Source organism: Heptranchias perlo, chromosome 21 (genome assembly GCF_035084215.1).
Source record: "Heptranchias perlo isolate sHepPer1 chromosome 21, sHepPer1.hap1, whole genome shotgun sequence".
NCBI classification, from domain to species: domain Eukaryota; kingdom Metazoa; phylum Chordata; class Chondrichthyes; order Hexanchiformes; family Hexanchidae; genus Heptranchias; species Heptranchias perlo.
In genome coordinates this window covers 34,340,505-34,363,836 of record NC_090345.1, presented here as the reverse complement: position 1 = coordinate 34,363,836, position 23,332 = coordinate 34,340,505, and the positions used below count along the sequence as shown (strand labels likewise).

At 42.7% G+C, this 23,332-nt stretch overlaps 2 protein-coding genes and 1 long non-coding RNA gene across 7 annotated transcripts in view; 1 reads left to right on the top strand and 2 right to left on the bottom strand.

Moving 5' to 3' along the window:
* Positions 1–9,797, bottom strand: part of btaf1 (BTAF1 RNA polymerase II, B-TFIID transcription factor-associated) — a 117,714-nt gene extending 107,917 nt beyond the window's left edge. For 2 of the 3 annotated variants that reach the window (XM_068002437.1, XM_068002439.1), the window contains exons 1-2: positions 9,395–9,797; positions 4,097–4,220 (exon numbers count right to left, since the gene is read on the bottom strand). In XM_068002437.1, the coding sequence (XP_067858538.1) occupies positions 4,097–4,220; positions 9,395–9,408 (138 nt within the window). In that variant the 5' untranslated portion in view covers positions 9,409–9,797. The remainder of the gene's footprint in view (positions 1–4,096; positions 4,221–9,394) is intronic. The other variant, XM_068002438.1, reaches the window with a different exon arrangement.
* Positions 9,393–23,332, top strand: part of LOC137340119 (uncharacterized) — a 48,543-nt gene continuing 34,603 nt past the window's right edge. The window contains exons 1-2 of one of the 3 annotated variants that reach the window (XR_010966713.1): positions 9,393–9,969; positions 11,642–11,776. This is a non-coding gene — a long non-coding RNA (uncharacterized lncRNA). Of the gene's footprint in view, positions 9,970–11,626; positions 11,777–23,332 lie in introns of all 3 variants that reach the window. The other 2 variants (XR_010966712.1, XR_010966714.1) reach the window with 2 other exon arrangements.
* Positions 16,636–23,332, bottom strand: part of LOC137340118 (RNA/RNP complex-1-interacting phosphatase-like) — a 47,880-nt gene continuing 41,183 nt past the window's right edge. The window contains exons 11-12 of the mRNA XM_068002445.1: positions 18,322–18,438; positions 16,636–17,606 (exon numbers count right to left, since the gene is read on the bottom strand). Of these exons, the coding sequence (XP_067858546.1) occupies positions 17,300–17,606; positions 18,322–18,438 (424 nt within the window). The 3' untranslated portion in view covers positions 16,636–17,299. The remainder of the gene's footprint in view (positions 17,607–18,321; positions 18,439–23,332) is intronic.

The window sequence follows — 23,332 nt, the reverse complement described above, 5'->3', positions numbered from 1 at the left end:
TTTTTTAAAACTGCTAACCCTGCCTGAGGGAGGTGCACCAAAGCATTTTGCCACAAGTAGAGCAGGAAAACATGAATGGCTGTTTCCGAATAGGTTTTCTGGTGGTAGGCAGAAGACGAGGAGTATGAAGTCTAACCATCTGGGAAAAACTGTCAGCCGTTAACTGATTTGCAACAGATGATTGCTTTAAGATGTAGTGCAAACTTAACACAGCCCAGAAAGCATGTTCAAGAGACAGGGTTGTGAAGTTGTAGAATGCACTACCAGAATTAGTGATTGAAGCAGAGACCATGTCAACATTTAGGACTCGGTTTGATAGGTGGTTGAAGGGGACAAAGGTGACATGGGAACAGGGTAGGCACAAGGTATTAGCACCACTGCTCTTGTGGAGGATACTCACAAGCATGGACTGGTTGGGTCGAACAACCTGCTTAGGTGTTGTAATTTCTATGTAATTCTATCTTTGAAGCAACAAGCACAGACTAGATGCAAGGTAAAGCTTAGTCTATTTTGCTGTAACATAATTTAACCCAAATTTTAGAAGAGCAGCCCATACTTCATTGCCCACTGTAGGCAACCTGCATTTATGAAGCCAGACATACATGATGGTAAAATATTTTTGAAGTGAGCCACAATTTTAAATTTGAAGTCATCCAACTTAGGTAAACCAAGCCCAGTCGACCCTGCAAAGTCCTCCTCACAAACATCTGGGGACTTGTGCCAAAATTGGGAGAGCTATCCCACAGACTAGTCAAGCAACAGCCTGACATAGCCATACTCACAGAATCATACCTATCAGCCAACGTCCCAGAATCTTCCATCACCATCCCTGGGTATGCTCCTGTCCCACCGGCCCACCAGAAGTGGCGGTACATTGGTATACAGTCAGGAGGGAGTGGACCTAGGAGTCCTCAACATTGACTCCAGACCCCATGAAATCTCAGGTCAAACATGGGCAAGGAAACAACCTGCTGATTACCACCTACCGTCCTCCCTCAGCTGACAAATCAGTCCTCCTCCATGTTGAGCACCACTTGGAGGAAGCACTGAGGGTAGCACGGGCACAGAATGTACTCTGGGTGGGGGACTTCAATGTCCATCACCAAGAGTGGCTCGGTAGCACCACTACTGACCGAGCTGGCAGAGTCCTGAAGGACATAGCTGCCAGACTGGGCCTACGGCAGGTGGCGAGCAAACCAACACGAGGGAAAAGCCTACTTGACCTCGTCCTCACCAATCTACCTGTTGCAGATGCATCTGTCCATGACAGTATTGGTAGGAGTGACCACCGCACGGTCCTCATGGAGATGAAGTCTCGTCTTCGCACTGAGGACACCATCCAACATGTTGTGTGGCACTATCACCGTGCTAAATGGGATAGATTCAGAACAGATCTAGCAGCTCAAAACTGGGCATCCATGAGGCGCTGTGGGCCATCAGCAGCAGATTTGTATTCCAGCACAATCTGTAACCTCATTCTAACATTACCAACAAGGCAGGGGATCAACCCTGGTTCAATGAGAAGTGTAGAAGAGCATGCCAGGAGCAGCACTAGGCGTACCTAAAAATGAGGTGCCAACCTGGTGAAGCTACAATTCAAGACTACATGCATGCTGAACAGCGGAAGCAACATGCCATAGACAGAGCTAAGCGATTCCACAACCAACGGATCAGATCAAAGCTCTGCAGTCCTGCCACATCCAGTTGTGAATGGTGGTGGACAATTAAACAACCAACGGGAGGAGGAGGCTCCGTAAACATTCCCATCCTGAAATGATGGCAGACTCCAGCACGTGAGTGCAAAAGACAAGGCTGAAGCGGTTGCAACCATCTTCAGCCAGAAGTGCCGAGTGGATGATCCATCTTGACCTCCTCCAGAGATCCCCACCATCACTGAAGCCAGTCTTTAGCCAATTCAATTCACTCCAAGTGATATCAAGAAACGGCTGAGTGCACTGGATACAGCAAAGGCCATGGCCCCCTACAACATCCCGGCTGTAGTGCTGAAGTCTTGTGCTCCAGAACTAGCCACGCCTTTAGCCAAACTGTTCCAGTACAGCTACAACACTGGCATCTACCCAACAATGTGGAAAATTGCCCAGGTATGTCCTGTCCACAAAAAGCAGGACAAATCCAATCCGGCCAATTACCGCCCCATCAGCCTACTCTCAATCAGCAAAGTGATAGCGCTGTCGACGACACCTTCCATCAAGCAGCACTTACTCACCAATAATCTGCTCACCGATGCTCAGTTTCGGTTCCACCAGGACCACTCGGCTCCAGACCTCATTACAGCCTTGGTCCAAACATGGACAAAAGAACTGAATTCCAGAGGTGAGGTGAGAGTGACTGCCCTTGACATCAAGGCAGCATTTGACAAGAATGTGGCACCAAGGAGCCCTAGTAAAATTGAAGTCAATGAAAATCAGGGGGAAAACTCTCCAGTGGCTGGAGTCATAACTAGCACAAAGGAAGATGGTAGCGGTTGTTGGAGGCCTATCATCTCAGCCCCAGGACATTGCTGCAGGAGTTTCTCAGGGCAGTGTCCTAGGCCCAACCATCTTCAGCTGCTTCATCAATGACCTAACCCCCATTATAAGGTCAGAAACGGGGACGTTCGCTGATGATTGCAGTTTTCAGTTCCATTAGCAACCCCTCAGATAATGAAGCAGTCCGTGCCCGCATGCAGCAAGACCTGGACAACATCCAGACTTGGGCTGATGTGGCAAGTAACATTCACGCCAGACAAGTGCCAGGCAATAGCCATCTCCAACAAGAGAGTCTAACCACCTCCCCTTGACATTCAACAGCATTACCATCGCCAAATACCCCACCATCAACATCCTGGGGGTCACCATTGACCAGACACTTAACTAGACCAGCCATATAAATACTGTGGCTGCAAGAGCAGGTCAGAGGCTGGGTATTCTGCGGTGAGTGACTCACCTCCTGATTCCCCAAAGCCTTTCCACCATCTGCAAGGCACAAGTCAGGAGTGTGATGGAATACTCGCCACTTGCCTGGATGAGTGCAGCTCCAACAATACTCAAGAAGCTCGACACCATCCAGGACAAAGCAGCCCGTTTGATTGGCACTCCATCCACCACCCTAAACATTCACTCCCTTCACCACCGGCGCACTGTGGCTGCAGTGTGTACCATCCACAGGATGCACTGCAGCAACTCGCCGAGGCTTCTTCGACAACACCTCCCAAACCCGCGACCTCTACCACCTAGAAGGACAAGGGCTGCAGGCACATGGGAACAACACCACCTGCACGTTCCCCTCCAAGTCACACACCATCTCGACTTGGAAATATATCGCCGTTCCTTCATCGTCGCTGGGTCAAAATCCTGGAACTCCCTTCCTAACAGCACTGTGGGAGAACCTTCACCACATGGAATGCAGCGGTTCAAGAAGGCGGCTCACCACCACATTCTCAAGGGCAATTAGGGATGGGCAATAAATGTTGGCCTCGCCAGCGATGCCCACATCCCATGAACGAATTAAGAAAAAGGTGACAAGCTCAGAAAGCATATTAAAGCTGCAGTGACCACAGCTGTTAAGTCATCTTCCAACATATTGGCAAGAGACAACCTGAAACATTTTCCTCCTAGCTCAATCGTTTATGATGTCAGGACCCATTTCAGAAACAGTATATTAATTTTATATTAGGACTTCTACTTTCATTCTCAAATCCTGACTCCAACTGGCATGAAATCAGGATTTAAGGAGTCATTTCTGATATAAAACTTGAACAATTTCCACTAATTATGGAGCTAGGAAGGTGGCTGTGCTGCAGAAACCCAGAGCAGGTCTTCCTTCATAGCTTTCTTATACTGCATAATTACTGATTCCATTTTAATCTGTCAAACAAAACATTGAAAATATTCAGCTGATCTTTATACACAAGTACATCAAAAAGTACCAATGGATAGTGTCTAAATTCTATAAAATTGTAGTTTTTGTAGAAGCATGCTTCTCGTTCACTGTAGGTCAGCCAAATAAATTATCAGTAAAAAAAAATGAAACTCCAAAACTGGAGATACATGTATATGTACACATTTTAGATCAAAGTAACTGATCATCTACTTACTCTGGATAACAAGTTGTGCAGTTCATGGGGGTGGAGCTTAACCACTTCACCCAACTGTTGAGCTGCTGCTTTTCTAGTTACTGGTGTGGTCCCAGTATCCAGTAAAATAAAGAGACGATCAAGCCTATTGAAAAGAAAAAGTGGCTATTTAGCATTTCAATTCAGCATACTGGTATTTCAAAATTGTTTATTGCAATGACTTGTGTATTTTTGACTTGATTGGTTTAATTTGTGTACAAAGTTAAAGCTTTTAATTTTTAAAAAAATGTCAGTGTTATATAAACTCTTCTGTGTGATTGCTAATAGGGCAGACTCGATGGCTGATGATGTAGCCAATGGTTTCTCTTGCTTCTGCGACCAAAGCCATAAACTGAAGCTAGCGTCTGCTCACCACTCATCCACTACTAAGCAAGGTCCTGTTCAGGTAAGAGAAGGGAAAGAGAACCATTAGGCATCCATGGTTAGTTCCAGCTACTTAAGAGGACCCTTCCTCCACTTTTCAACCCAAACTTGTACCGAGAGTTAGCCGTTTGCACTTCAAAAGTGTTTCCAGTCCGCACTGCAGCAGTGAGGGCTTCAGGCCTGCAGCTGTCTGAAAATGTTATTACTTAAAAGCCAGCGCTTTCACTGTCAGGCCTAACCTTGCACTGGCAACTAACCCATTTTCCAAAGCTAGTACACAGTAACTTTGTTGGAAGAGTCTGCCTACGACCAGTGACCTCCCACAGTGGGGCTGGTAATTAGCAACCAGGCCACTTTAGAAACAAGTAATTTTATCCGTTTCACTACAATTCATGGTCCACCATTTGACACAAGCTTACAAGAACATAAGACTGTACAGGACCAAAACAGACCAGTGCAGTCAATTCAGCTTGTCCTAGCATCTAGGAAATATATCCCATAATATTAATCCCCAATTCCAAGTATTTATGCACACTGTAAACTGCAACAGCCCCAACAATGATCCCTGCGACAGCCCATTAGTTATCTCTTTACATTTTGATCTTGTTCCATGTACCTTTTGCTTCCTCTGCTTAACCAATTTTCAATCCATTTGAGAAGCATTTCCACCCATGCCATGCTTTTCAATCTTGGGGGCCAATTTCCTAGGTGGCACTGTATAAAAGCTTTGCTGAAGCCTAAATGAACAACATCCAAAGTTCTTCTCCTATCCCAAAAATGTTTGTTATCGCCGCAAAAGAACTCCAGTAAATTTGTCAGGCACAATCCTTCTCCCTCCTATAAACCATTGTCGGCTCTTTTTATAGTCATAACTTTCTCCATAGATATACATTTCTCCAGATAGTCCATTACTTCAGGACACTCTACTATGGATGTCAGATTGACCAACTATAGTTTCCTGTGTTATCTCTTTGCCCTTTTTATAGATGTCATCACTTCAGCTTCCAAGAATTTTCTAAAGATACCTGCTCGAATATATCCAATTTCATTAGCTGCTTAAGTACCAAAAGGTCCAATCCATCTAGACCTGGGCCTTGGCTCACTGAATCACCTCTTCATGTGAAGTTACTCAATTGAAGTTATTTAGTAATTCAGTTTTTTTTAAATAAACACCAGCTCCCACTGTTATTTGCATTGCTTCATTCAAATTATAATGCAATTTTTTAAAGCTCAAAAACTATCAGGAATAGTCTGTACTTGATGAAAAAAATACGTGTGGGATCCACGGCCCATTTATTAAAAATTGGGTTCCAATTCTTGGGACGACGTCACCATAGGCAGTCCTCAGTCAAGGCAACAGGGCATCACCCAGACCAAGTTATAATGGATGACCCAAATGAGTGCCATCTGCAGGAAAGTTTCATACTGTGTCCTATGAGCTCCCTTTGTTACAAAGACAGTAGTAAATGCACAGCATATTCAGTTGCACTTGTAGCTGCGAGTATCACACTATACAGCACACAATGCCTGGGAACGGGCTACCACGATTCCCTTCCAACTCTAGGTAAGCAGCACCTGCGGGAAAGTGACTCTTCTGTAAAATTGTCTTATACTTAATAGAGTTCTTTAATCTGCGATAGTCACTGTTTTAAGGAGGCCTTGGATTCTAAAGTCTGACATTACCAGTACGTCATCATAATTGAAATTAGTGCTTCATGAAAGTGAAAACTACTGCAAAATAACATTCGACTTTTCCACCTTTAAAGCACTTAGTTAGTAATGTCACTAAAAACCCACAAGGAAAGTAATCTTGGTAAAAAGTCATACTGGTATGTTTTAATCCATACTATACATAACTTGGAAGTGCTCAACACTGACACTTGTGACAGAATAGAAAACTTCCCACCCCCACCCACCCAACCTCATCCATCCCCTCTGGTGGAAAGCTACCCAAACACCCAAAGAATGCCAGGCTTGAATTGCTGCTGCAACTGACAATGCAAAGCAACTTTTGACTAGGTCATTATACAGTAATAAAAGGAAGAAGCAAGGCACATTTTAAAACACTAATTTCTCCTCAGTATTGGACTTGAGTATAATATGGTAGTTTGAAGTACATTTTATATTTGTCTATAGCCAAGGCCAAACTGGTAATGCCATCAGCTGTAAACTCCATTATTAAAATGATTGCACTAGTGCATTTTCATTAGTCTTCTGTAGTTTTTCTAAATAAAATATACATTTTCTTTGGGTCACACCTCTAAGACAATGAACTATTTAAAATGTCAGCATGGCTCAGCACCTCAAAATCAGACGGTTGTGGGTTTAAGTCCTCCGGGATTTAACCATCTAATATAGGCTGATATTTCAGTGCAGTTTTAAGGGAGTGCAGAAATTTCGGAGCTGCCCTCATCTTTCGGTTAAGATGTTAAAACTAACTTCCTGTCTGCCTCTTCAGACAGGGAAAGATCCAATGGGCCTTTGAAGAAGGGCAAGAGGGTTTTCTCAGTGTTCTGGTTAACATTTATCACACCCAATACCACCAAAACAGTTTATCTGCTCATTTATCTCATTTGCTGTTTACAGGATCTTGCAGTCTTCAAGTTAGCTATCACATTTGCCGACAAAATAGTGACTACACTAAGTAGTTCACCGCTGGGCTGTCTCGAGGAAGCAAAAGGCTCCATAAAAATGCAAGTACTTTCATTACAACACGACAGATCTGGGCCTAATGTCGTATTGATCCCTATACTTTACCCTTGCTCAGTACTTTGGTACCAGCAGATGTAAAGATTAGGGGTGCATCATCTTAGACATATTATAACTGATTTTTTTTGTTTTAAAAAGTTAGTGGGGATAGATGTACTCTCAAGGAAAAGGGTTTCCAATTGATTTTTGGAAAGTTTAAAAAATGATTCCACCAGTAAAAGATGAGAACAAGACTGGGAAAATGCAGAACAAATATCTAAATGCTGACTTGTCCCAGGGCTTCACTTGTACTTCACGAATTAAAATAGAGAAACAAAAAAAAAAATCCATTCCTTCTTATTATTAAGCAACTAATACATCTAGCATTAGAGGAAAAGTTATAATTACAAAATTGTCTCCTCCTCTTCCCCTACCCCAAAAGGGTCATATACCTTTAAGAAACTCAAAATTCTAGCTTTTCTTCTCTACACCAGCTCCCTTTGTCATAATTTGAATTCTTTGAAGAAGCGACTCAAAACCTACACCATGTTGTATCTGGGCATTTAGAACGTTTCTTCATGAAAAGCTTTTAAGCTCAAAGCTGTTGGAATTCAGGAAAAATCTTGGGAGTGGATTAAAAATTAGCTGAAAGGAAGAAAACAGGTACCTGTTAGAGGAGTTACATTGGGAGGGGAAGGGGAGGAGGGAGTATTAAGCATGGACCCGAGGGATCTGTTTTGGGACCAATACTGTTTCTAATTTACATCAATGACTTGGATTCAGAAACTAAATGAAACTTGGCACAACTTGCAGATACCACCAAAAATAGGCAGGGCAGTGGAAATGGAGAAAGCAGCACAAAACCTATATTCAAAAAAAAGTTGGACAAAATATGTAGGTGCACAGACAGATGACATTTAGTAGAAATATCAAGTGTAAGGTAGAGAATAAAGGAAAAATTGGTGACATGTACTCCATGAATGGTGTTGAAATAAATAAAGATGACGTTGAAAGAGGCACAAGAATCTTAGTCAACTCAACATGTCCGATCAACGTGGAGTCGCAATCAACAAAGCCAATAGAATATTGAACAAAGGCAAAACCATAGAATACAAGTCAGAGGAAGTCATGATCAAACTATATAGTGCCTTGATCAGACCACACCTGGAGTACTGAAGGGTTCAACGTGTCTATTCGTTCCACAGATGCGCCTGACCTGCTGAGTGTTTCCAGCATTTCCTGCTTTTTTGCTTCATACCTTGAGAACTGTTCTTTTAACATCTTCCAGTTCTTTCAAAAGGTCTTTGACCTGAAACGTTTAACTCTGTTTATTTCTCCACAGATGCTGCCTGACTTGCTGAGCTTCTCCAGCATTTTCTGTTTTTATTTCAGATTTCCAGTATGCCCAGTATTTTGCTTTTGATTTGCTTGAGTACTGTGTCCCGTCCTGATCACCGACACACAAGGGTGCCACAAAGCTGATCCCTAGCGTCTGAGTTATGAAGAATGATGGAAAAAACTTGGGCTTTTCAGCTATGAAAGACATCGGAAAGGCATTCTTAGAGGTTGAACTAAGATGAGCCAAATATGTAACTACCGTGTGAACAACGTTGAAGTATTTTAAATTTAAAAGCATCTATTAGTGAAGTGTTACAAGATCCTTCATTTACGATACAAATACTACAGATTTCGGTTTGCTAAGTATGTGAACGGGAAACAAACTTCACTAGATATATACTTATCTTAAGAGGCTACTCAAAGCTGTTCAAAGACCCAGTACGTGTCAAGACAGATGGAAACTTGCACCGAGATCAATACCTTCTGTCCAAGCATCGGTTTTACAAACGTAGGATTTTCTGCATATTACTCGCAAGAGCAGGCAATTTAAAACCCACTAAGGCAGTTACTGAAGTACAAAAAGTAAACTCATCTTCGGCTGGCCCAGCCTTCAATCGTCATTATTCTGGGATAGGCCTCAACGATGCGCGATTTATAACCTCACACTCGGAATAGACACACAAAAAGTTTCACAATCATTCTAAAGGTCCAGGTCAGCTCGAACGCGCAACGGGGTTTATATTTTACCATCGAAAACGGACCCCACATCGTTCAAACTATCCCCTCTCGCTCAGCTCGGTACAAACAGGCCTTTCCGACTATACTCCTCGCGTTTTATTTTAATGTGAGGAACTGAGACACATCACCAACCTCGATACAGCCATGAAGAATCTGTGGCACAAAATACGTCTCCGTCTCTATTTTGAACAATGTTTTTTGGCTTTACTCCACCATTTACCGGGCACTGGTGGCCCAAGCTCGCCTTGTCCCAGCAGCAAACGCCGAGAGGCCGCGCCGCTGTCAACCTCAGCAACCGGGGGAGGGGATTTAATTCATCTCCTTGTCGTAGGAGATCAAAACCCTTTAATTCCGCTCAGCATTAAGTGCTCGATGGTCTTTTAACGATTGTTTTATAACATGTATCAGCCGGTTAGCCCTCGGGACACGGCTGGAAAACAGATCGCATGAAAAACTGAAGAAATTCGAGTTTTTTGCGAACAGGAAAGCGGCTCTCGGCGCGTGGATTTATATGAGGAGCCATCTTGCATTTATTGTCACCCCCATGCATCCTCCCGTCTGATTGGCTGCGAATACTTCCGACAGCCAATCACGATCGGTGTCTTTGCGAAAGCAGCCTCTTGGTGCGGGTGGAGAAGCGCTTCCTGCAGTGAGAGTCGGAGGAGTTGTTGGCTACGAAGGAACGGGGTACCTGTTTAATGCTTTACGTAAGCCCTTTTTCACACCCTGGTGCCTTGTAATCTGCAGGGGGCTGCAACACTCGTCCTTGTGCTTTTCTTTTTTTGAAAACAGTGTGAAGTGCGGAGTGTGCCCCCTTCCAGAAATTGTGATTTAAATCACTGATAAAATTAACTGGAGCATCCGCTTTGCGCAATTTCAGTGGGAATATTGTATGACTTTAAAACAGGAACTGAATTAAGTCAGCATGCTCTGGTCAAATTAACCCCCATCCTCTGACCCCCGCTTCACCTGAAGACTACGACTGGAACTTAGCGTAAATACCTTTTTAACAAATATAATAATTATTAATGCAATGCCAATCAACTCTCTGACCCAAAGGGAACAATTTAAACTGTTCACTCTCGTTCCTTATGTAGTAAATTTTTGTTAGAGATTTTTAAAATGTCAAGTTTTTAATTTTTGCTTACATTTCCTTTCTGTCTCTTTTTTTTCCTCACTCTTAATCCAATCTTTCTTTCCCTCTCTTTATTTCTCTTTCTGTACCTGGTTTGATTCTAATTCACCCTCCTTCTCTGTCGTTCCTGTTTTTCTCAATCTTTAAATCTCATTGGTTAAGGAGATACTCTGTTGGTCCCACCGTTCACTAAGGTCCCAGATGCTCTGTTGCCCGTGCCATGTTAAGCTCACATTTCCAGCAAGTTAAGGTGCAAGAAAAAATCTTAACTAATGGGGCATAAGGCAAGGTGCCTGGCCCCAGGAAGATCTAGTCTAATATAAACGTTTTGCATATAGCATATGCTTAAAATAAGTTTCACTTACCTTCTGTAACACTCTCCCATTGTTGATTGGCTTAAAGCCAAACAGCAATAAATCAGAACTAAAGAGGTTGGGCACATAGCAATCAAAAACAAGGAAAGCAACTAGAAAACTGCCAATAAGAAACATTAGAACTTATAAAAACAAACAATTTTTGATGAACAGTCAGGAGAAACAATCAATAAAACGAAGGACAGAGTGTACCAATAGAATCACTCAAGATTTTTTGAAAAACTTTGTGTGCCATTTTTCCCCCAGTAATTGAAATCGTTAACATCCAAAATAATGGTTTAGAAAGAAAGACTTGCAGTTATATAGCACTTTTCAGGGCAGTAGTGGCCTGAAAATATCTTACCACCCTGTTTACATTAGTGCTCTGGCTGCTGCCACCTCCGAAGGGGCCTGTCACTGGAAGGAGAGAAAGAACTTGCATTTATACAGCGCCTTTCATGACCTCAGGATGTCCCAAAGCACCTTACAGCCAATGAAGTACTTTTAAAGTGTAGTCACTGTTGTAATGTAGGAAACACGGCAGCCAATTTGCACACAGCAAGGTCCCATAAACAGCAATGTGATAATGACCAGATAACCTGTTTTTTTTAAATGATGATGAATGAAGGATAAATATTGACCAGGACACCGGGGAGAACTCCCCCGCTCTTCAAACAACCACCATGTTATCTTTTATGTTCACCTGAGAGGGCAGACAGGGTCCCGGTTTAATGTCTCATCTGAAAGACGGATTACAGGAAGCATATGCTATATACAAGACTTTTAAACAAAATAAAAACATTGTAACATATTTCACAATAACCTAATTAATTTCACCTATTGAATTTTGTTTTGCACTTTTTAATACCTTTAAAGTTTTTGTTTCAAAAGCCTAGGCTTCGAGTGGATATTTTCTCCCAGAACAGTTGAAGGGAATTACCAACCACGTCTGTAGATTCTGAGCATGCATTAGATAGGTCTCCGAGCTGAAGTGGAAGGCTGTCTCCCCTCCTCCTATGATGACTTGTGAGTTTCTTTGTTTTTTTCAAAACACTTCGTAACAAACTGGAGATTGAATTCTCAAAGATTTATTTCAGTTATGATTCACATTTAAAATATTAACAACTTTTTTTCTATTATGAACTGCTCAATTTCATCTCACAGTTAGACTGTGTGATGGATCTTGGTTAACTATCCCTCCTGTCTGCAGCATTTGACACAGTTGACCACACCATCCTCCTTCAATGCCTCTCCTCCATCGTCCAGCTGGGTGGGACTGCCCTCGCCTGGTTCATAGGAACAGGAGTAGGCCATTTAGCCCCTCGAACCTGTTCCGCCATTCAGTGAGATCGTGGCTGATCTGTGACCTAACTCCATATACTCGCCTTAGCCCCATAGCCCTTAATACCTTTGATTAACAAAAATCTATCAATCTCAGATTTAAAATTAACAATTGATCTAGTATCAACTTGCAGAATAGAGTGCCAAACTTCTACCACCCTTTGCGTGTAGAAGTGTTTCCTAACTTCACTCCTGAAAGTCCTGACTCTAATTTTTAGGCTAAGTCCCCTAGTCCTAGACTCCCCAACCAGCGGAAATAGTTTCTCTCCATATCCCCTATCAGGAACAAATCACCCCGTAATCTTCTAAATTCCAGGGAATTTAACTCTTGGAGTCCAGGTATCATTCTAGTAAACCTACGCTGCACTCTCTTCAAGGCCAATATATCCTTCCTAAGGTGCGGTGCCCAGAACTGAATACAGTACTCCAGGTGTGGTCTAACCAGGGCTTTGTGTAACTGTAGCATAACTTCTACCCCCTTGTATTCTAGTCCTCTAGATATAAAGGCTAGCATTCCATTAGCCTTTTTGATTATTTTCTGTACCTGTCCATGACATTTTAATGATTTATGTACATGGACCCCCTAAGTCTCTTTGGACCTCCACTGTTTCGAGCTTTTCACCATTTAGAAAGTACTCTGATCTATCCTTTTAGGTCCAAAGTGGATGACCTCACTCTTGCCTGCATTGAAATCCATTTGCCAGTTTTGCCCATTCACTTAACCTATTAATATCTCCCTGTAATTTGATGCTTCCGTCTTCACTGCTTACAATGCTGTCTATCTTTTGTGTCGTCGGCAAACTTGGATATGTGGCTCTCTATCCAGTCATCTAAGTCGTTAATAAATACAGTGAATAGTTGAGGCCCCAACACAGATCCCTGTGGGACACCACTAGTCACATCCTGCCAATTTGAGTATTTACCCATTATCCCTTCTCTCTGCCTCTTGCTGCTCAGCCAATTTCCTAACCAGGTCAATAATTTGCCCTCAATTCCATGAGTTTCAACTTTAGCTGACAGTCTCTTGTGAAATGCCTTCTGGAAGTCCAAATAAACAACATCCATAGACATTTCCCTGTCCACTACTTTGGTCACCTCTTCAAAAAAATTCAATCAGGTTCATCAGGCATGACCTACCCTTTACAAACCTATGCTAACCATCAATCCAGTTGTAGCTAGAGAATCAACTGCAATGGCTTCTCTTCTCGCTCCCGCGCTTTTACTCCTGGATTCCTTCAGGGATCTATCCTTGGTCATCCTATTTCTCATCTACATGCTTTTCCTCGGCGACATCATCTGAAAACACGACGTCAGGTCCCACATGTATGCTGATGACACCCAGCTCTACCTCACCACCACCTCTCTCGACCCCTCCACTGTCACTAATTTGTTATGCTGCTTGTCCAACGCCCAGTACTGGATAAGCAGAAATTTACTCTGTTGGACATGTTGGTGAGTTGAATGAACAGGATTGTCTATTTAGTCCCTCGAGCCTGTTTCGCAATTCAATGAGATCATGGCTGATCTGTGACCTAACTCCCTATTCTATTGTATTATATAGTAACCATAATGAACTTTAGTAACTATAACTGGCCGATGGACCAGCAGGTTGTCTGGAAACACAAGATGGAACATGAACAAGGGGAGGGGGTGTTGAGCTCCGTTCCGCTCCAGATGTCTCCTTATCAACTGCAAGAAGGGAGCGTGTGGCTAGAGCAGGCATCAACCATATGTGATTAATTTATGTATAACTATAGTACTTACTAATTAACCATAGTATAATAAGAATACAGGATGCTTTGGAATAAACATGGTTTCCTTGTCCAAGTCCAGAGACAGCTAATCATAAGTCAGGTAACTAATCATAAGGGAGTTTGAAGGAGTTGACAGTCCGAAGGTCTGTCTGCGCACGTAATACCATTTTCTAGTAAACAACCAGTGTATAAAAGAGGGTGAAGTTACAAGGCTAAGTCAGGTAGCAGGAGCGAGAGAAACCCATTGCTATGCTTTGTACCATATAGATTGATCATCTATGCTGTATGAATAAAGTCTGTTCCGTATACTCAACAATCAAGTGTCTCGTGCTTACTCGAAGCATGTTGCCAGTCATAGTAGGAAGGAGGTTGACCAACATCCTCCAATAATTATTGGGAAAACCAAAGCCGTTGTCTTCAGTCCTCGCCACAAACTCCGTTCTCTAGCCACCGATTCCATCCCTCTCCTTGGCCACTGTCTGAGGCTGAAACTGACCGTTCACAACCTTGGCATCCTATTTGACCCAGAGATGAGCTTCTGACCACATATCTAATCCATCACTAAGACCACCTACTTCCACCTCCGTAACATCATCAGTCTCTGCCTCTGCTTCAGCTCATCTGTTGCTGAAACCCTCATTCATACCTTTATTCCTTTTAGACTTGACTATTCCAATGCTCTCCTGGCTGGCCTCCCAGCTTCCATTCTCCGTAAACTTGAGCTCATCCAAAACTCTGCTGCCCATATCCTAACTCGCACCAAGTCCTGTTCACCCATCACCCCTGTGCTCACTGACCTACATTGGCTCCCTGTCCGGCAAAACCTCAATTTTAAAATTCTTATTTTTGTTTTCCAATGCCTCCATGGTCTCGCCCCTCCCTATCTCTATAACCTCCTCCAGCTCTACAACCCTTCAAGATCTCTGCGCATCTCCAATTCTGGCTTCTTGTACATCCCCGATTTTAATCGCTCCACCATTGGCGGCCGTGCCTTCAGCTGCCTAGGCCCTAAAGTCTGAAATTCCCTCCCTAAACCTCTCTGCCTCTCTATCCTCCTTTAAGATGTTCCTTAAAACCTACCTCTTTGACCAAGCTTTTGATAATCTGTCCTAATATCTCCTTATGTGGCTCGGTGTCAAACTTTGTTTGATAACGTTCCTGTGAAGTGCCTTTGGACATTTTACTAAGTTAAAGGCGCTATATAAATGCAAGTTGTTGTTGTTAGACAACATCCCTTGTGGGGTTAGATTTTAACTTGGGCCACCTGGCATAAACAGGGCAGTAGTGACCCTGAATACACTAATGCTCTGGCTGCTGCCACCTTCAAAGGGGCCTATCGCTGGATAGAAAGAAAGAAAACTTGCATTTATATAGTGCCTTTCATGACCTCAGGATGTCGCAAAGCCATTTGCAGCCAATTAAATGCTTTCAAAGTATAGTCACTGTTGTAACGTAGGAAATGCGGCAGCCAATTTGCACACAGCAAGGTCCCACAACAGCAAGATAATGACCAGATCATCTGCTTTAGTGATGTTGGTTGAGGGATAAATATTGGCCAGGACACCAGGGAGAACTCCCCTGCTCTTCTTCGAAATAGTGCTGTGGGATCTTTTACATCTACCTGAGGGCAGATGGGGCCTCGGTTTAATCTCATCCAAAAGACGGCACCTCTGACAATACAACATTTCCTCAGTAGTGCACTAGAGGGCCGAAGCACCTGGCTGTTCAAACCACCAATTGACATTTTAAGACATAACTGGGTACTGTGCACATATTGCCCAGTCCACAAGAAATAGGAGCAGGAGTAGGCCAAACGGCCCTTCGAGCCTGCTCCGCTATTCAAGAAGATCATGGCTGATCTTCGACCTCAACTCCACTTTCCTGTCTGATCCCCATATCCCTGGATTCCCCTACAGTCCAAAAATCTATCTATCTCAGCCTTGAATATGCTCAACGACTCAGCATCCACAACCCTCTGAGTGAAGAAATTCCTCCACATCTGAGTCTTAAATGGCCGACCCCTTATCCTGAGACTATTGGGGTACAGTGCAGATTCACCAGAATGATACCAGGGTTTAAAGGGTTAAATTATGAGGCCAGGTTGCATAAACTTGGCTTGCATTCCCTTGAGTTTAAAAAGGTTGAGTGGTGATCTAATTGAGGTGTTTAAAATAATAAAGGGATTCGATAGAGTAGATGCAGAGAAGCTATTTCCTTTGGTGGGGGAATCCTGTGTGAAAATAGCATACAATGCAGAACTTTGTTGTTCCAAATCTTTTCTGCCCAAAATGGAATAAAGTTTCATCTCAAAATCAAGATGCATCATACAGTCAACTGCTCCACCTCACTTTCCAAAGACATCTAAGCTGTGAGAAAATCATTACCACCCTCAGTCTGCCCTCTTCCCATAAGTTGACAGGCTTTGAAAATCCATGTTTGTTGTTACTTAGCCACTATTTCTAAATTCACTTTGTCTTTGCTCCACTGTTTTCAGTCTTGTTGGTATCCTTGCTTTGCGTCTTGGCTCTTCTGCTGGATTTCTTAATTTTTTTTCCCCTAAACCTTTCACCAGCAACAAAATTCCACATAAGCACAAAAACTAAAAGGTGGATGTGTGAAAAAGGGTCAAACTATCTGCAAACTACCAGGAAGCCACACGCCACCCATGACTACACGCCAGGTATATGACAAGCTGCAAAACAACTGCAAACCAAAGTGTTTTTTTTTAAAAGATGGCCAGATCAACAAGGAGTAATAAAACCCATTGGAAAGGAACCACCTCATTAGACATTTTATTTTAAAGCACAAAAACATTTATTTTTAGTACCACTTGACTAAATATGCTTCTATGAGTTCAGCAGGTATGAACAGGACTACCTCATTGAATTGCATGACTTAGTTGGTATGTTGCCTCATGGAAGTTAGCTTATTTGTAGCAAGAATTGAATAAGATTAGAGAAGAAGTGAACTTCCATGATGTATTTTGCCTTTCTGAACATGTGCAGAACACAAGTAAAATCAAACATTGTGGTGGTAAATTAAATTTGAGGCAACATGTGCAATTCACAATTTTAGGATACATTTAAAGTCTCTAATAATTTTATTTAAAAAGAAGTTATCTACAATCTGTTGTGCTCAGAAATTCACCTTCAAAAAACCTGGAACTAAGACAATGAGCATATATTCATACTGATTTATATAAAAAAAAACAATTCTGAGCAAATGTTTCTGCTTTCATCATACATCGTACTGATAAAACTAACAGTTTTCTTTACAACTACACGGTTCTAAGTCAACAGAAAAAGTAAAAGGCATTGGGGAGGGGGAGGGGGAGGGGGCTGGGGGTTTGTGGTCCTTCAATATTAATTTTTGGAAAAAGCAAGCTTCTATGAAAAATACAAGTGCTTATCACCCCCAAAATAAAAACAAATGAATATACATTAAAGTTAGTGATTTAGTTCCACTCATATTCACGAAATCCATCAAAATGATCATAGCAACCACCCCCTAGTTTGCTTAGACTAGGACCACGCTCTGGTGGTTGGCCATGATTGTAATCACGTGTAAAGATGGTGTATGGGGCAGGGCTCTGTGGTTCTAATTCTCTTCTGCCTGAAATGGAATAAGGTTTTCTTTCAAAATCATCCCTGAAGCGATCTTGAGGTGTTGGTAGTCTCGTAGAATAAGGTGCATATCTACTAGGCAGACGAGAATTTTCTTCCGAATTACGTATCGCTCTATGCTCGCTGAAATGGCTAAACCTGGTTTTTAAAAGAAAAAGGTCTCAGTCAAATGTAACTGTGATAATACCACTTTTCTTGCATCCAGTATCCATTTTGATTAACTGGATGCTAACATTAGGCTATGCCCCATAAATAAAAATACTTTCTAACTAATTTGATGTATATCCCTCTTGATCTTCTTCAGTCACAAACTAATTGGTGCCAACAGACTGGGAGGATGACCTATACACAGGCCTCTGCTGTCAATACAAGTCAGTCAATCAACTTGTCAGTCATTTAGGACTGAGATGAGGAAAAATTTCTTCACTCAGAGGATGTGAATCTTTAGAATTCTTCACCCCAGAGCGCTGTGCATGCTCGGTCGTTGAGTATATTCAAAACTGAGATTGATAGATTTTTGGACACTAAGGGGATAGGGTGGGTAAGGGGAGTTGAGGTAGAAGATCAGCCATGATCTTATTGAATGGCGGAGCAGGCTTGAGTGGCCGCATAGCCTACTCCTGCTCCTATTTATAACATTCTTATGTTCTTAAGAGACATACTAGGGCAGCTCAGAAAAGACAGTGCTTCACCTTTCTCTCTGACCTCACATGACACCTCTATACAATACTGTGACAGACTGGGAATTCAGCAGAAGTGGGAATTGAACCCCTGATCCCATTGCAACAATTCACTTTTATAAAATTTTGAACAGTTTTCAGCTCTGCCCATTTACATTCCAATGGTTAACTACCTTGAACGTCCATTATATTCCTCTGGAGCATAGTCGTCAAAACGGGGAAGAGGTCTATGTTCACCGTAAAGAAGTGAAGGTGGTGGTGGTGGAAGTGGAGGAGGAAGAGGTCGAGGCCTAAACAAAATAGATTTTTAAAAAAAGGCTTTTAGTAATAATTTAAAAAGCACAATTTTTTTTATATAGAAAGTGACACATTGGACTATGTGAGTAAAAGTTCTGTGTATGACACCATAATACAGCCACAACTGCAATCAATATTTTTCTTGGTAATATATTTAACTAATCTATGTAATTAAATGTTTTTGTCTATTGGAACTTAGAACTCTAGAAAACACAACAATCCTGAATAATTGACTTGGGAAAATCCTCAATAGCTTGTAATCAAGAGACTATTTGCTCCTGAAAAAAATTAATAAATCTGATTAATAAAAAAAACCCTCAATCTTGAAGTCAGCAGTTAGTGGAGAATCTGAGCATGACTTTAGGAAAGGGAGACACTGCCTCACTAACCTGATTCAATCCTTTGAGGGAGTGACCAAATTAATGGATCATGGAAGCTCAGTAGATGTTGTATACTTCAATTTCCATAAAGCTTGCAATAAGGTGCCGCATAGACAGTTATTAGGAAAGAATGTATGTATCACGTGGGTTTGGCGGCTGGATATTGTGCTGGATAAGAGATAGGTTGTAACAGATAAGCAGAGCATCATGTGAGTAGATCTGCATGGAGATCATGAGTGAAGTCCCATAAGGATCAGCATTGTGACTGTTGCTGTTAGTCATCTTCATAAATGATTTGGATGACATAACTATGCACGGGAGTTAGGAATTCAGATCAAACAACAGGTTACAGACCAATTTAAACAAATTAGGGGACTAGGCCTATGTGTGGCAGATGTCCTTCAATGGGGATAAGTACAGGGTGGGTCAGGAAAACTCCAGGCATGTGTATGCAATGCAGGAGTAACCACGAAATGTTACAGAACAGGGGGAAAGAGGCACTTGAGAAAATAGTTGATAAATCATTGAAGACTCAGAAGCAGTGTGATGAAAGGCAAATAGGATTTTTTGTTGTACTGCTAGGGTAGGAAACATTGTGTCCAGTTTTGGTCCCCTCACCTGGCAAGAGATAGAAAGGCTCTAGAGAAGGTACACAGAGTAGGATGACCAAAATGATATCCATTCTTAGTTATCAGTATAGGCTAAATGAGTTGGCTTATTTTTCATTAGGAAACACAGGCTTCAAAGAAATATGATTGAGGTTTTCAAAAAGGGATTGGATCTGTTCAATTGGATAGGCTATTTGAGTTGGGATGAGAGAATTACAGAACATGCGAGACAAAGAATTGGGTTAGATGTAAAGAAGTATTTCATTACAGAGTGCCATAGTCCTCTGGAACAGATTTCCAAAGCAGGCAGCAGTAATGGATTCTCTGAATTCTTCAGAAAGGAGTTGGATAAGCTCCTGAGATAAAAGGACATTTCAAGTTTTAGCAGGCAAGTTGTAGGGCTGGAACAAGTGAGATTCATAAATTACTGGGATCTCCTGGAGCTTACTTGATTGATTTTCTGTTTTTTCACCTCCCCCATGAGACTGTGTGAATAGGTGGGGTGGGTCGATGGTGTGCGTAGCTGCAACACGTCAGGATGGTCTTTTACATACAAAAAGGATGTGAAAGTTATTTTAAAAAATGAAGAAAATGTTTTTTACTTTTTTTAATGAATTAATTAATACCACATTTATACTGAAAATATAACCTGCCAAAAATACTTTGTTATAGGTCTGTATAATATAGACTTTCAGAAAAATGGACCATTCTGCCACCTGCCTATATGTGGAGATGCCGGTGATGGACTGGGGTGGACAAATGTAAGGAATCTTACAACACCAGGTTATAGTCCAACAATTTTTTGGACTATAACCTGTATTTCAAAATCACAAGCTTTCGGAGATTATCCCCTTTGTCAGGTGAATGAGTGAAAGGTTCTCAAATCGCATATCTTATATTAGGCTGGGACACCATCACACCAATCAAAAGGTATCGTTGGTGTTCAAACAGGCCAGTCACGGAGAACAGTACGTCCCAGTACACTGAATATACATTGTGTCAATTACACAGACAGAGAGAAAGAGACCCAAATGGCAGAGAGAGAGAGTATTAAAAACATAACTTTTTTTTCCCTTTTGCTGGTGGGGTTACGTGTAGCGTGACATGAACCCAAGATCCCGGTTGAGGCCGTCCTCATGGGTGCGGAACTTGGCTATCAACTTCTGCTCGACGATTTTGCGTTGTCGTGTGTCTCGAAGGTCGCCTTGGAGAACGCTTACCCGAAGATCGGTGGCTGAATGTCCTTGACTGCTAAAGTGTTCCCCGACTGGGAGGGAACCCTCCTGTCTGGCGATTGTTGCGTGGTGTCCGTTCATCCGTTGTCGCAGTGTCTGCATGGCCTCGCCAATGTACCATGCTCCGAGGCATCCTTTCCTGCAACGTATGAGGTAGACAACGTTGGCCGAGTCACAGGAGTATGAACCATGTACCTGGTGGGTGGTGTCCTCTCATGTGATGGTGGTATCCGTGTCGATGATCTGGCATGTCTTGCAGAGGTTGCCGTGGCAGGGTTGTGTGGTGTCCTGGACGCTGTTCTCCTGAAAGCTGGGTAATTTGCTGCGAATGATGGTCTGTTTGAGGTTGGGTGGCTGTTTGAGGGCGAGTAGTGGAGGTGTGGGGATGGCCTTAGTCAACACCCAACATCAGCCAATCTCCAGACACCATCCTGGATCACAATGTCTTCACCTTCGATAACCAGTTCTTTACCCAAACACACGGAACAGCCATGGGGACCAAACTCGCACCCCAATACGCCAACATTTTCATGCACAAGTTCGAGCACGACTTCTTCACTGCACAGGACCTCCAACCAACGCTATACACCAGATACATCGACGACATTTTCTTCCTATGGACCCACGGCGAAGAATCACTGAAGAGACTACACGATAACATCAACAAGTTCCATCCCACCATCAAACTCACCATGGACTACTCCTCAGAATCGGTTTCTTTCTTGGACACACAAATCTCTATCAAAGACGGGCACCTCAGCACCTCACTCTACCGCAAGCCCCCGGACAACCTCACGATGCTCCACTTTTCCAGCTTCCACCCCAACCACGTCAAAGAGGCCATCCCCTATGGACAGGCCCTACGAACACACAGGATCTGCTCAGACGAGGAGGAACGCGATGGACACCTACAGACGCTGAAAGACGCCCTCGTAAGAACGAGATATGACGCTCAACTTGTCGAGCGACAGTTCCGACGGGCCACAGCGAAGAATCGCATAGACCTCCTCAGAAGACAAACACGGGACGCAACCAACAGAGTACCCTTCGTCGTCCAGTACTTCCCCGGAGCGGAGAAACTACGCCATGTTCTCCGCAGCCTTCAACATGTCATCGATGACGACGAACACCTCGCTAAGGCCATCCCCACGCCTCCACTACTCGCCTTCAAACAGCCACCCAACCTCAAACAGACCATCGTTCGCAGAAAATTACCCAGCTTTCAGCAGAACAGCGTCCACGACACCCTGCCACGGCAATCTCTGCAAGACATGCCAGATCATCGACACGGATACCACCATCACACGAAAGGACACCACCCACCAGGTACATGGTTCATACTCCTGTGACTCGGCCAACGTTGTCTACCTCATACGTTGCAGGAAAGGATGCACCGGAGCATGGTACATTGGCGAGACCATGCAGACACTGCGACAACGGATGAACGGACACCGCGCAACAATCGCCAGACAGGAGGGTTCCCTCCCAGTCGGGGAACACTTTAGCAGTCAAGGACATTCAGCCACCGATCTTCGGGTAAGCGTTCTCCAAGGCGGCCTTCGAGACACACGACAACGCAAAATCGTCGAGCAGAAGTTGATAGCCAAGTTCCGCACCCATGAGGACGGCCTCAACCGGGATCTTGGGTTCATGTCACGCTACACGTAACCCCACCAGCAAAAGGGAAAAAAAAAGTTATCTGTTTTTAATACTCTCTCTCTCTGCCATTTGGGTCTCTTTCTCTCTGTCTGTGTAATTGACACAATGTATATTCAGTGTACTGGGACATACTGTTCTCCGTGACTGGCCTGTTTGAACACCAACGACACCTTTTGATTGGTGTGATGGTGTCCCAGCCTAATATAAGATATGCGATTTGAGAACCTTTCACTCATTCACCTGATGAAGGGGATAATCTCCAAAAGCTTGTGATTTTAAAATAAAATTGTTGGACTATAACCTGGTGTTGTAGGATTCCTTACATTTGACCTGCCTATATGTGAGAGGTTGGGAAAATAATGGCAAAAATAAGCTTAAAAAAAACAATGGCATACAAGACAGTACTAATACATGAAGTGCAACATTAAAGTGAGCAGGCGCAGGAGCGGACCATTGTGGAACCCACATTCCGAAGCTGGAAGCCAGCAAAAAGTAAGTCCATGTCTTTGCTACTTATTATGAAAAGTAATATTTATTGATTCATAGCTTATGCTGAAAATTTCTTGAGTTATTGATTACTTCATCAATTTCTCACTCAACTCTCAATACAAATTGAAGTACAAAGGATATAATTTAACATTGTATATTTTAAGGTCTTGCACAGTGGCCATGTACTATTGCAGCCCATCTAGTACAGAGTTGCCATGGATCCTCAAATTATGGGCAAACTGAATAACGAAAGGGAAGATGCCACTAAACAAAATAGTTCCTTCTTAGGGCAGTGGGAGAAAGTGATCAATGTGTCATAATTACATTTTACAGACAAAACTATTTAAATTAGTATATATATATATATACTAATATACACACATATATATTAGCATATATTTGGTAATGTGCAGAATACATAGAGGTACAATACCTATCTTACATATGGTTTTCCTCATTCTTTTAAGGTAATTCAACCTCATATACAAATAAGATTTTGCCATTAACCACAGACAC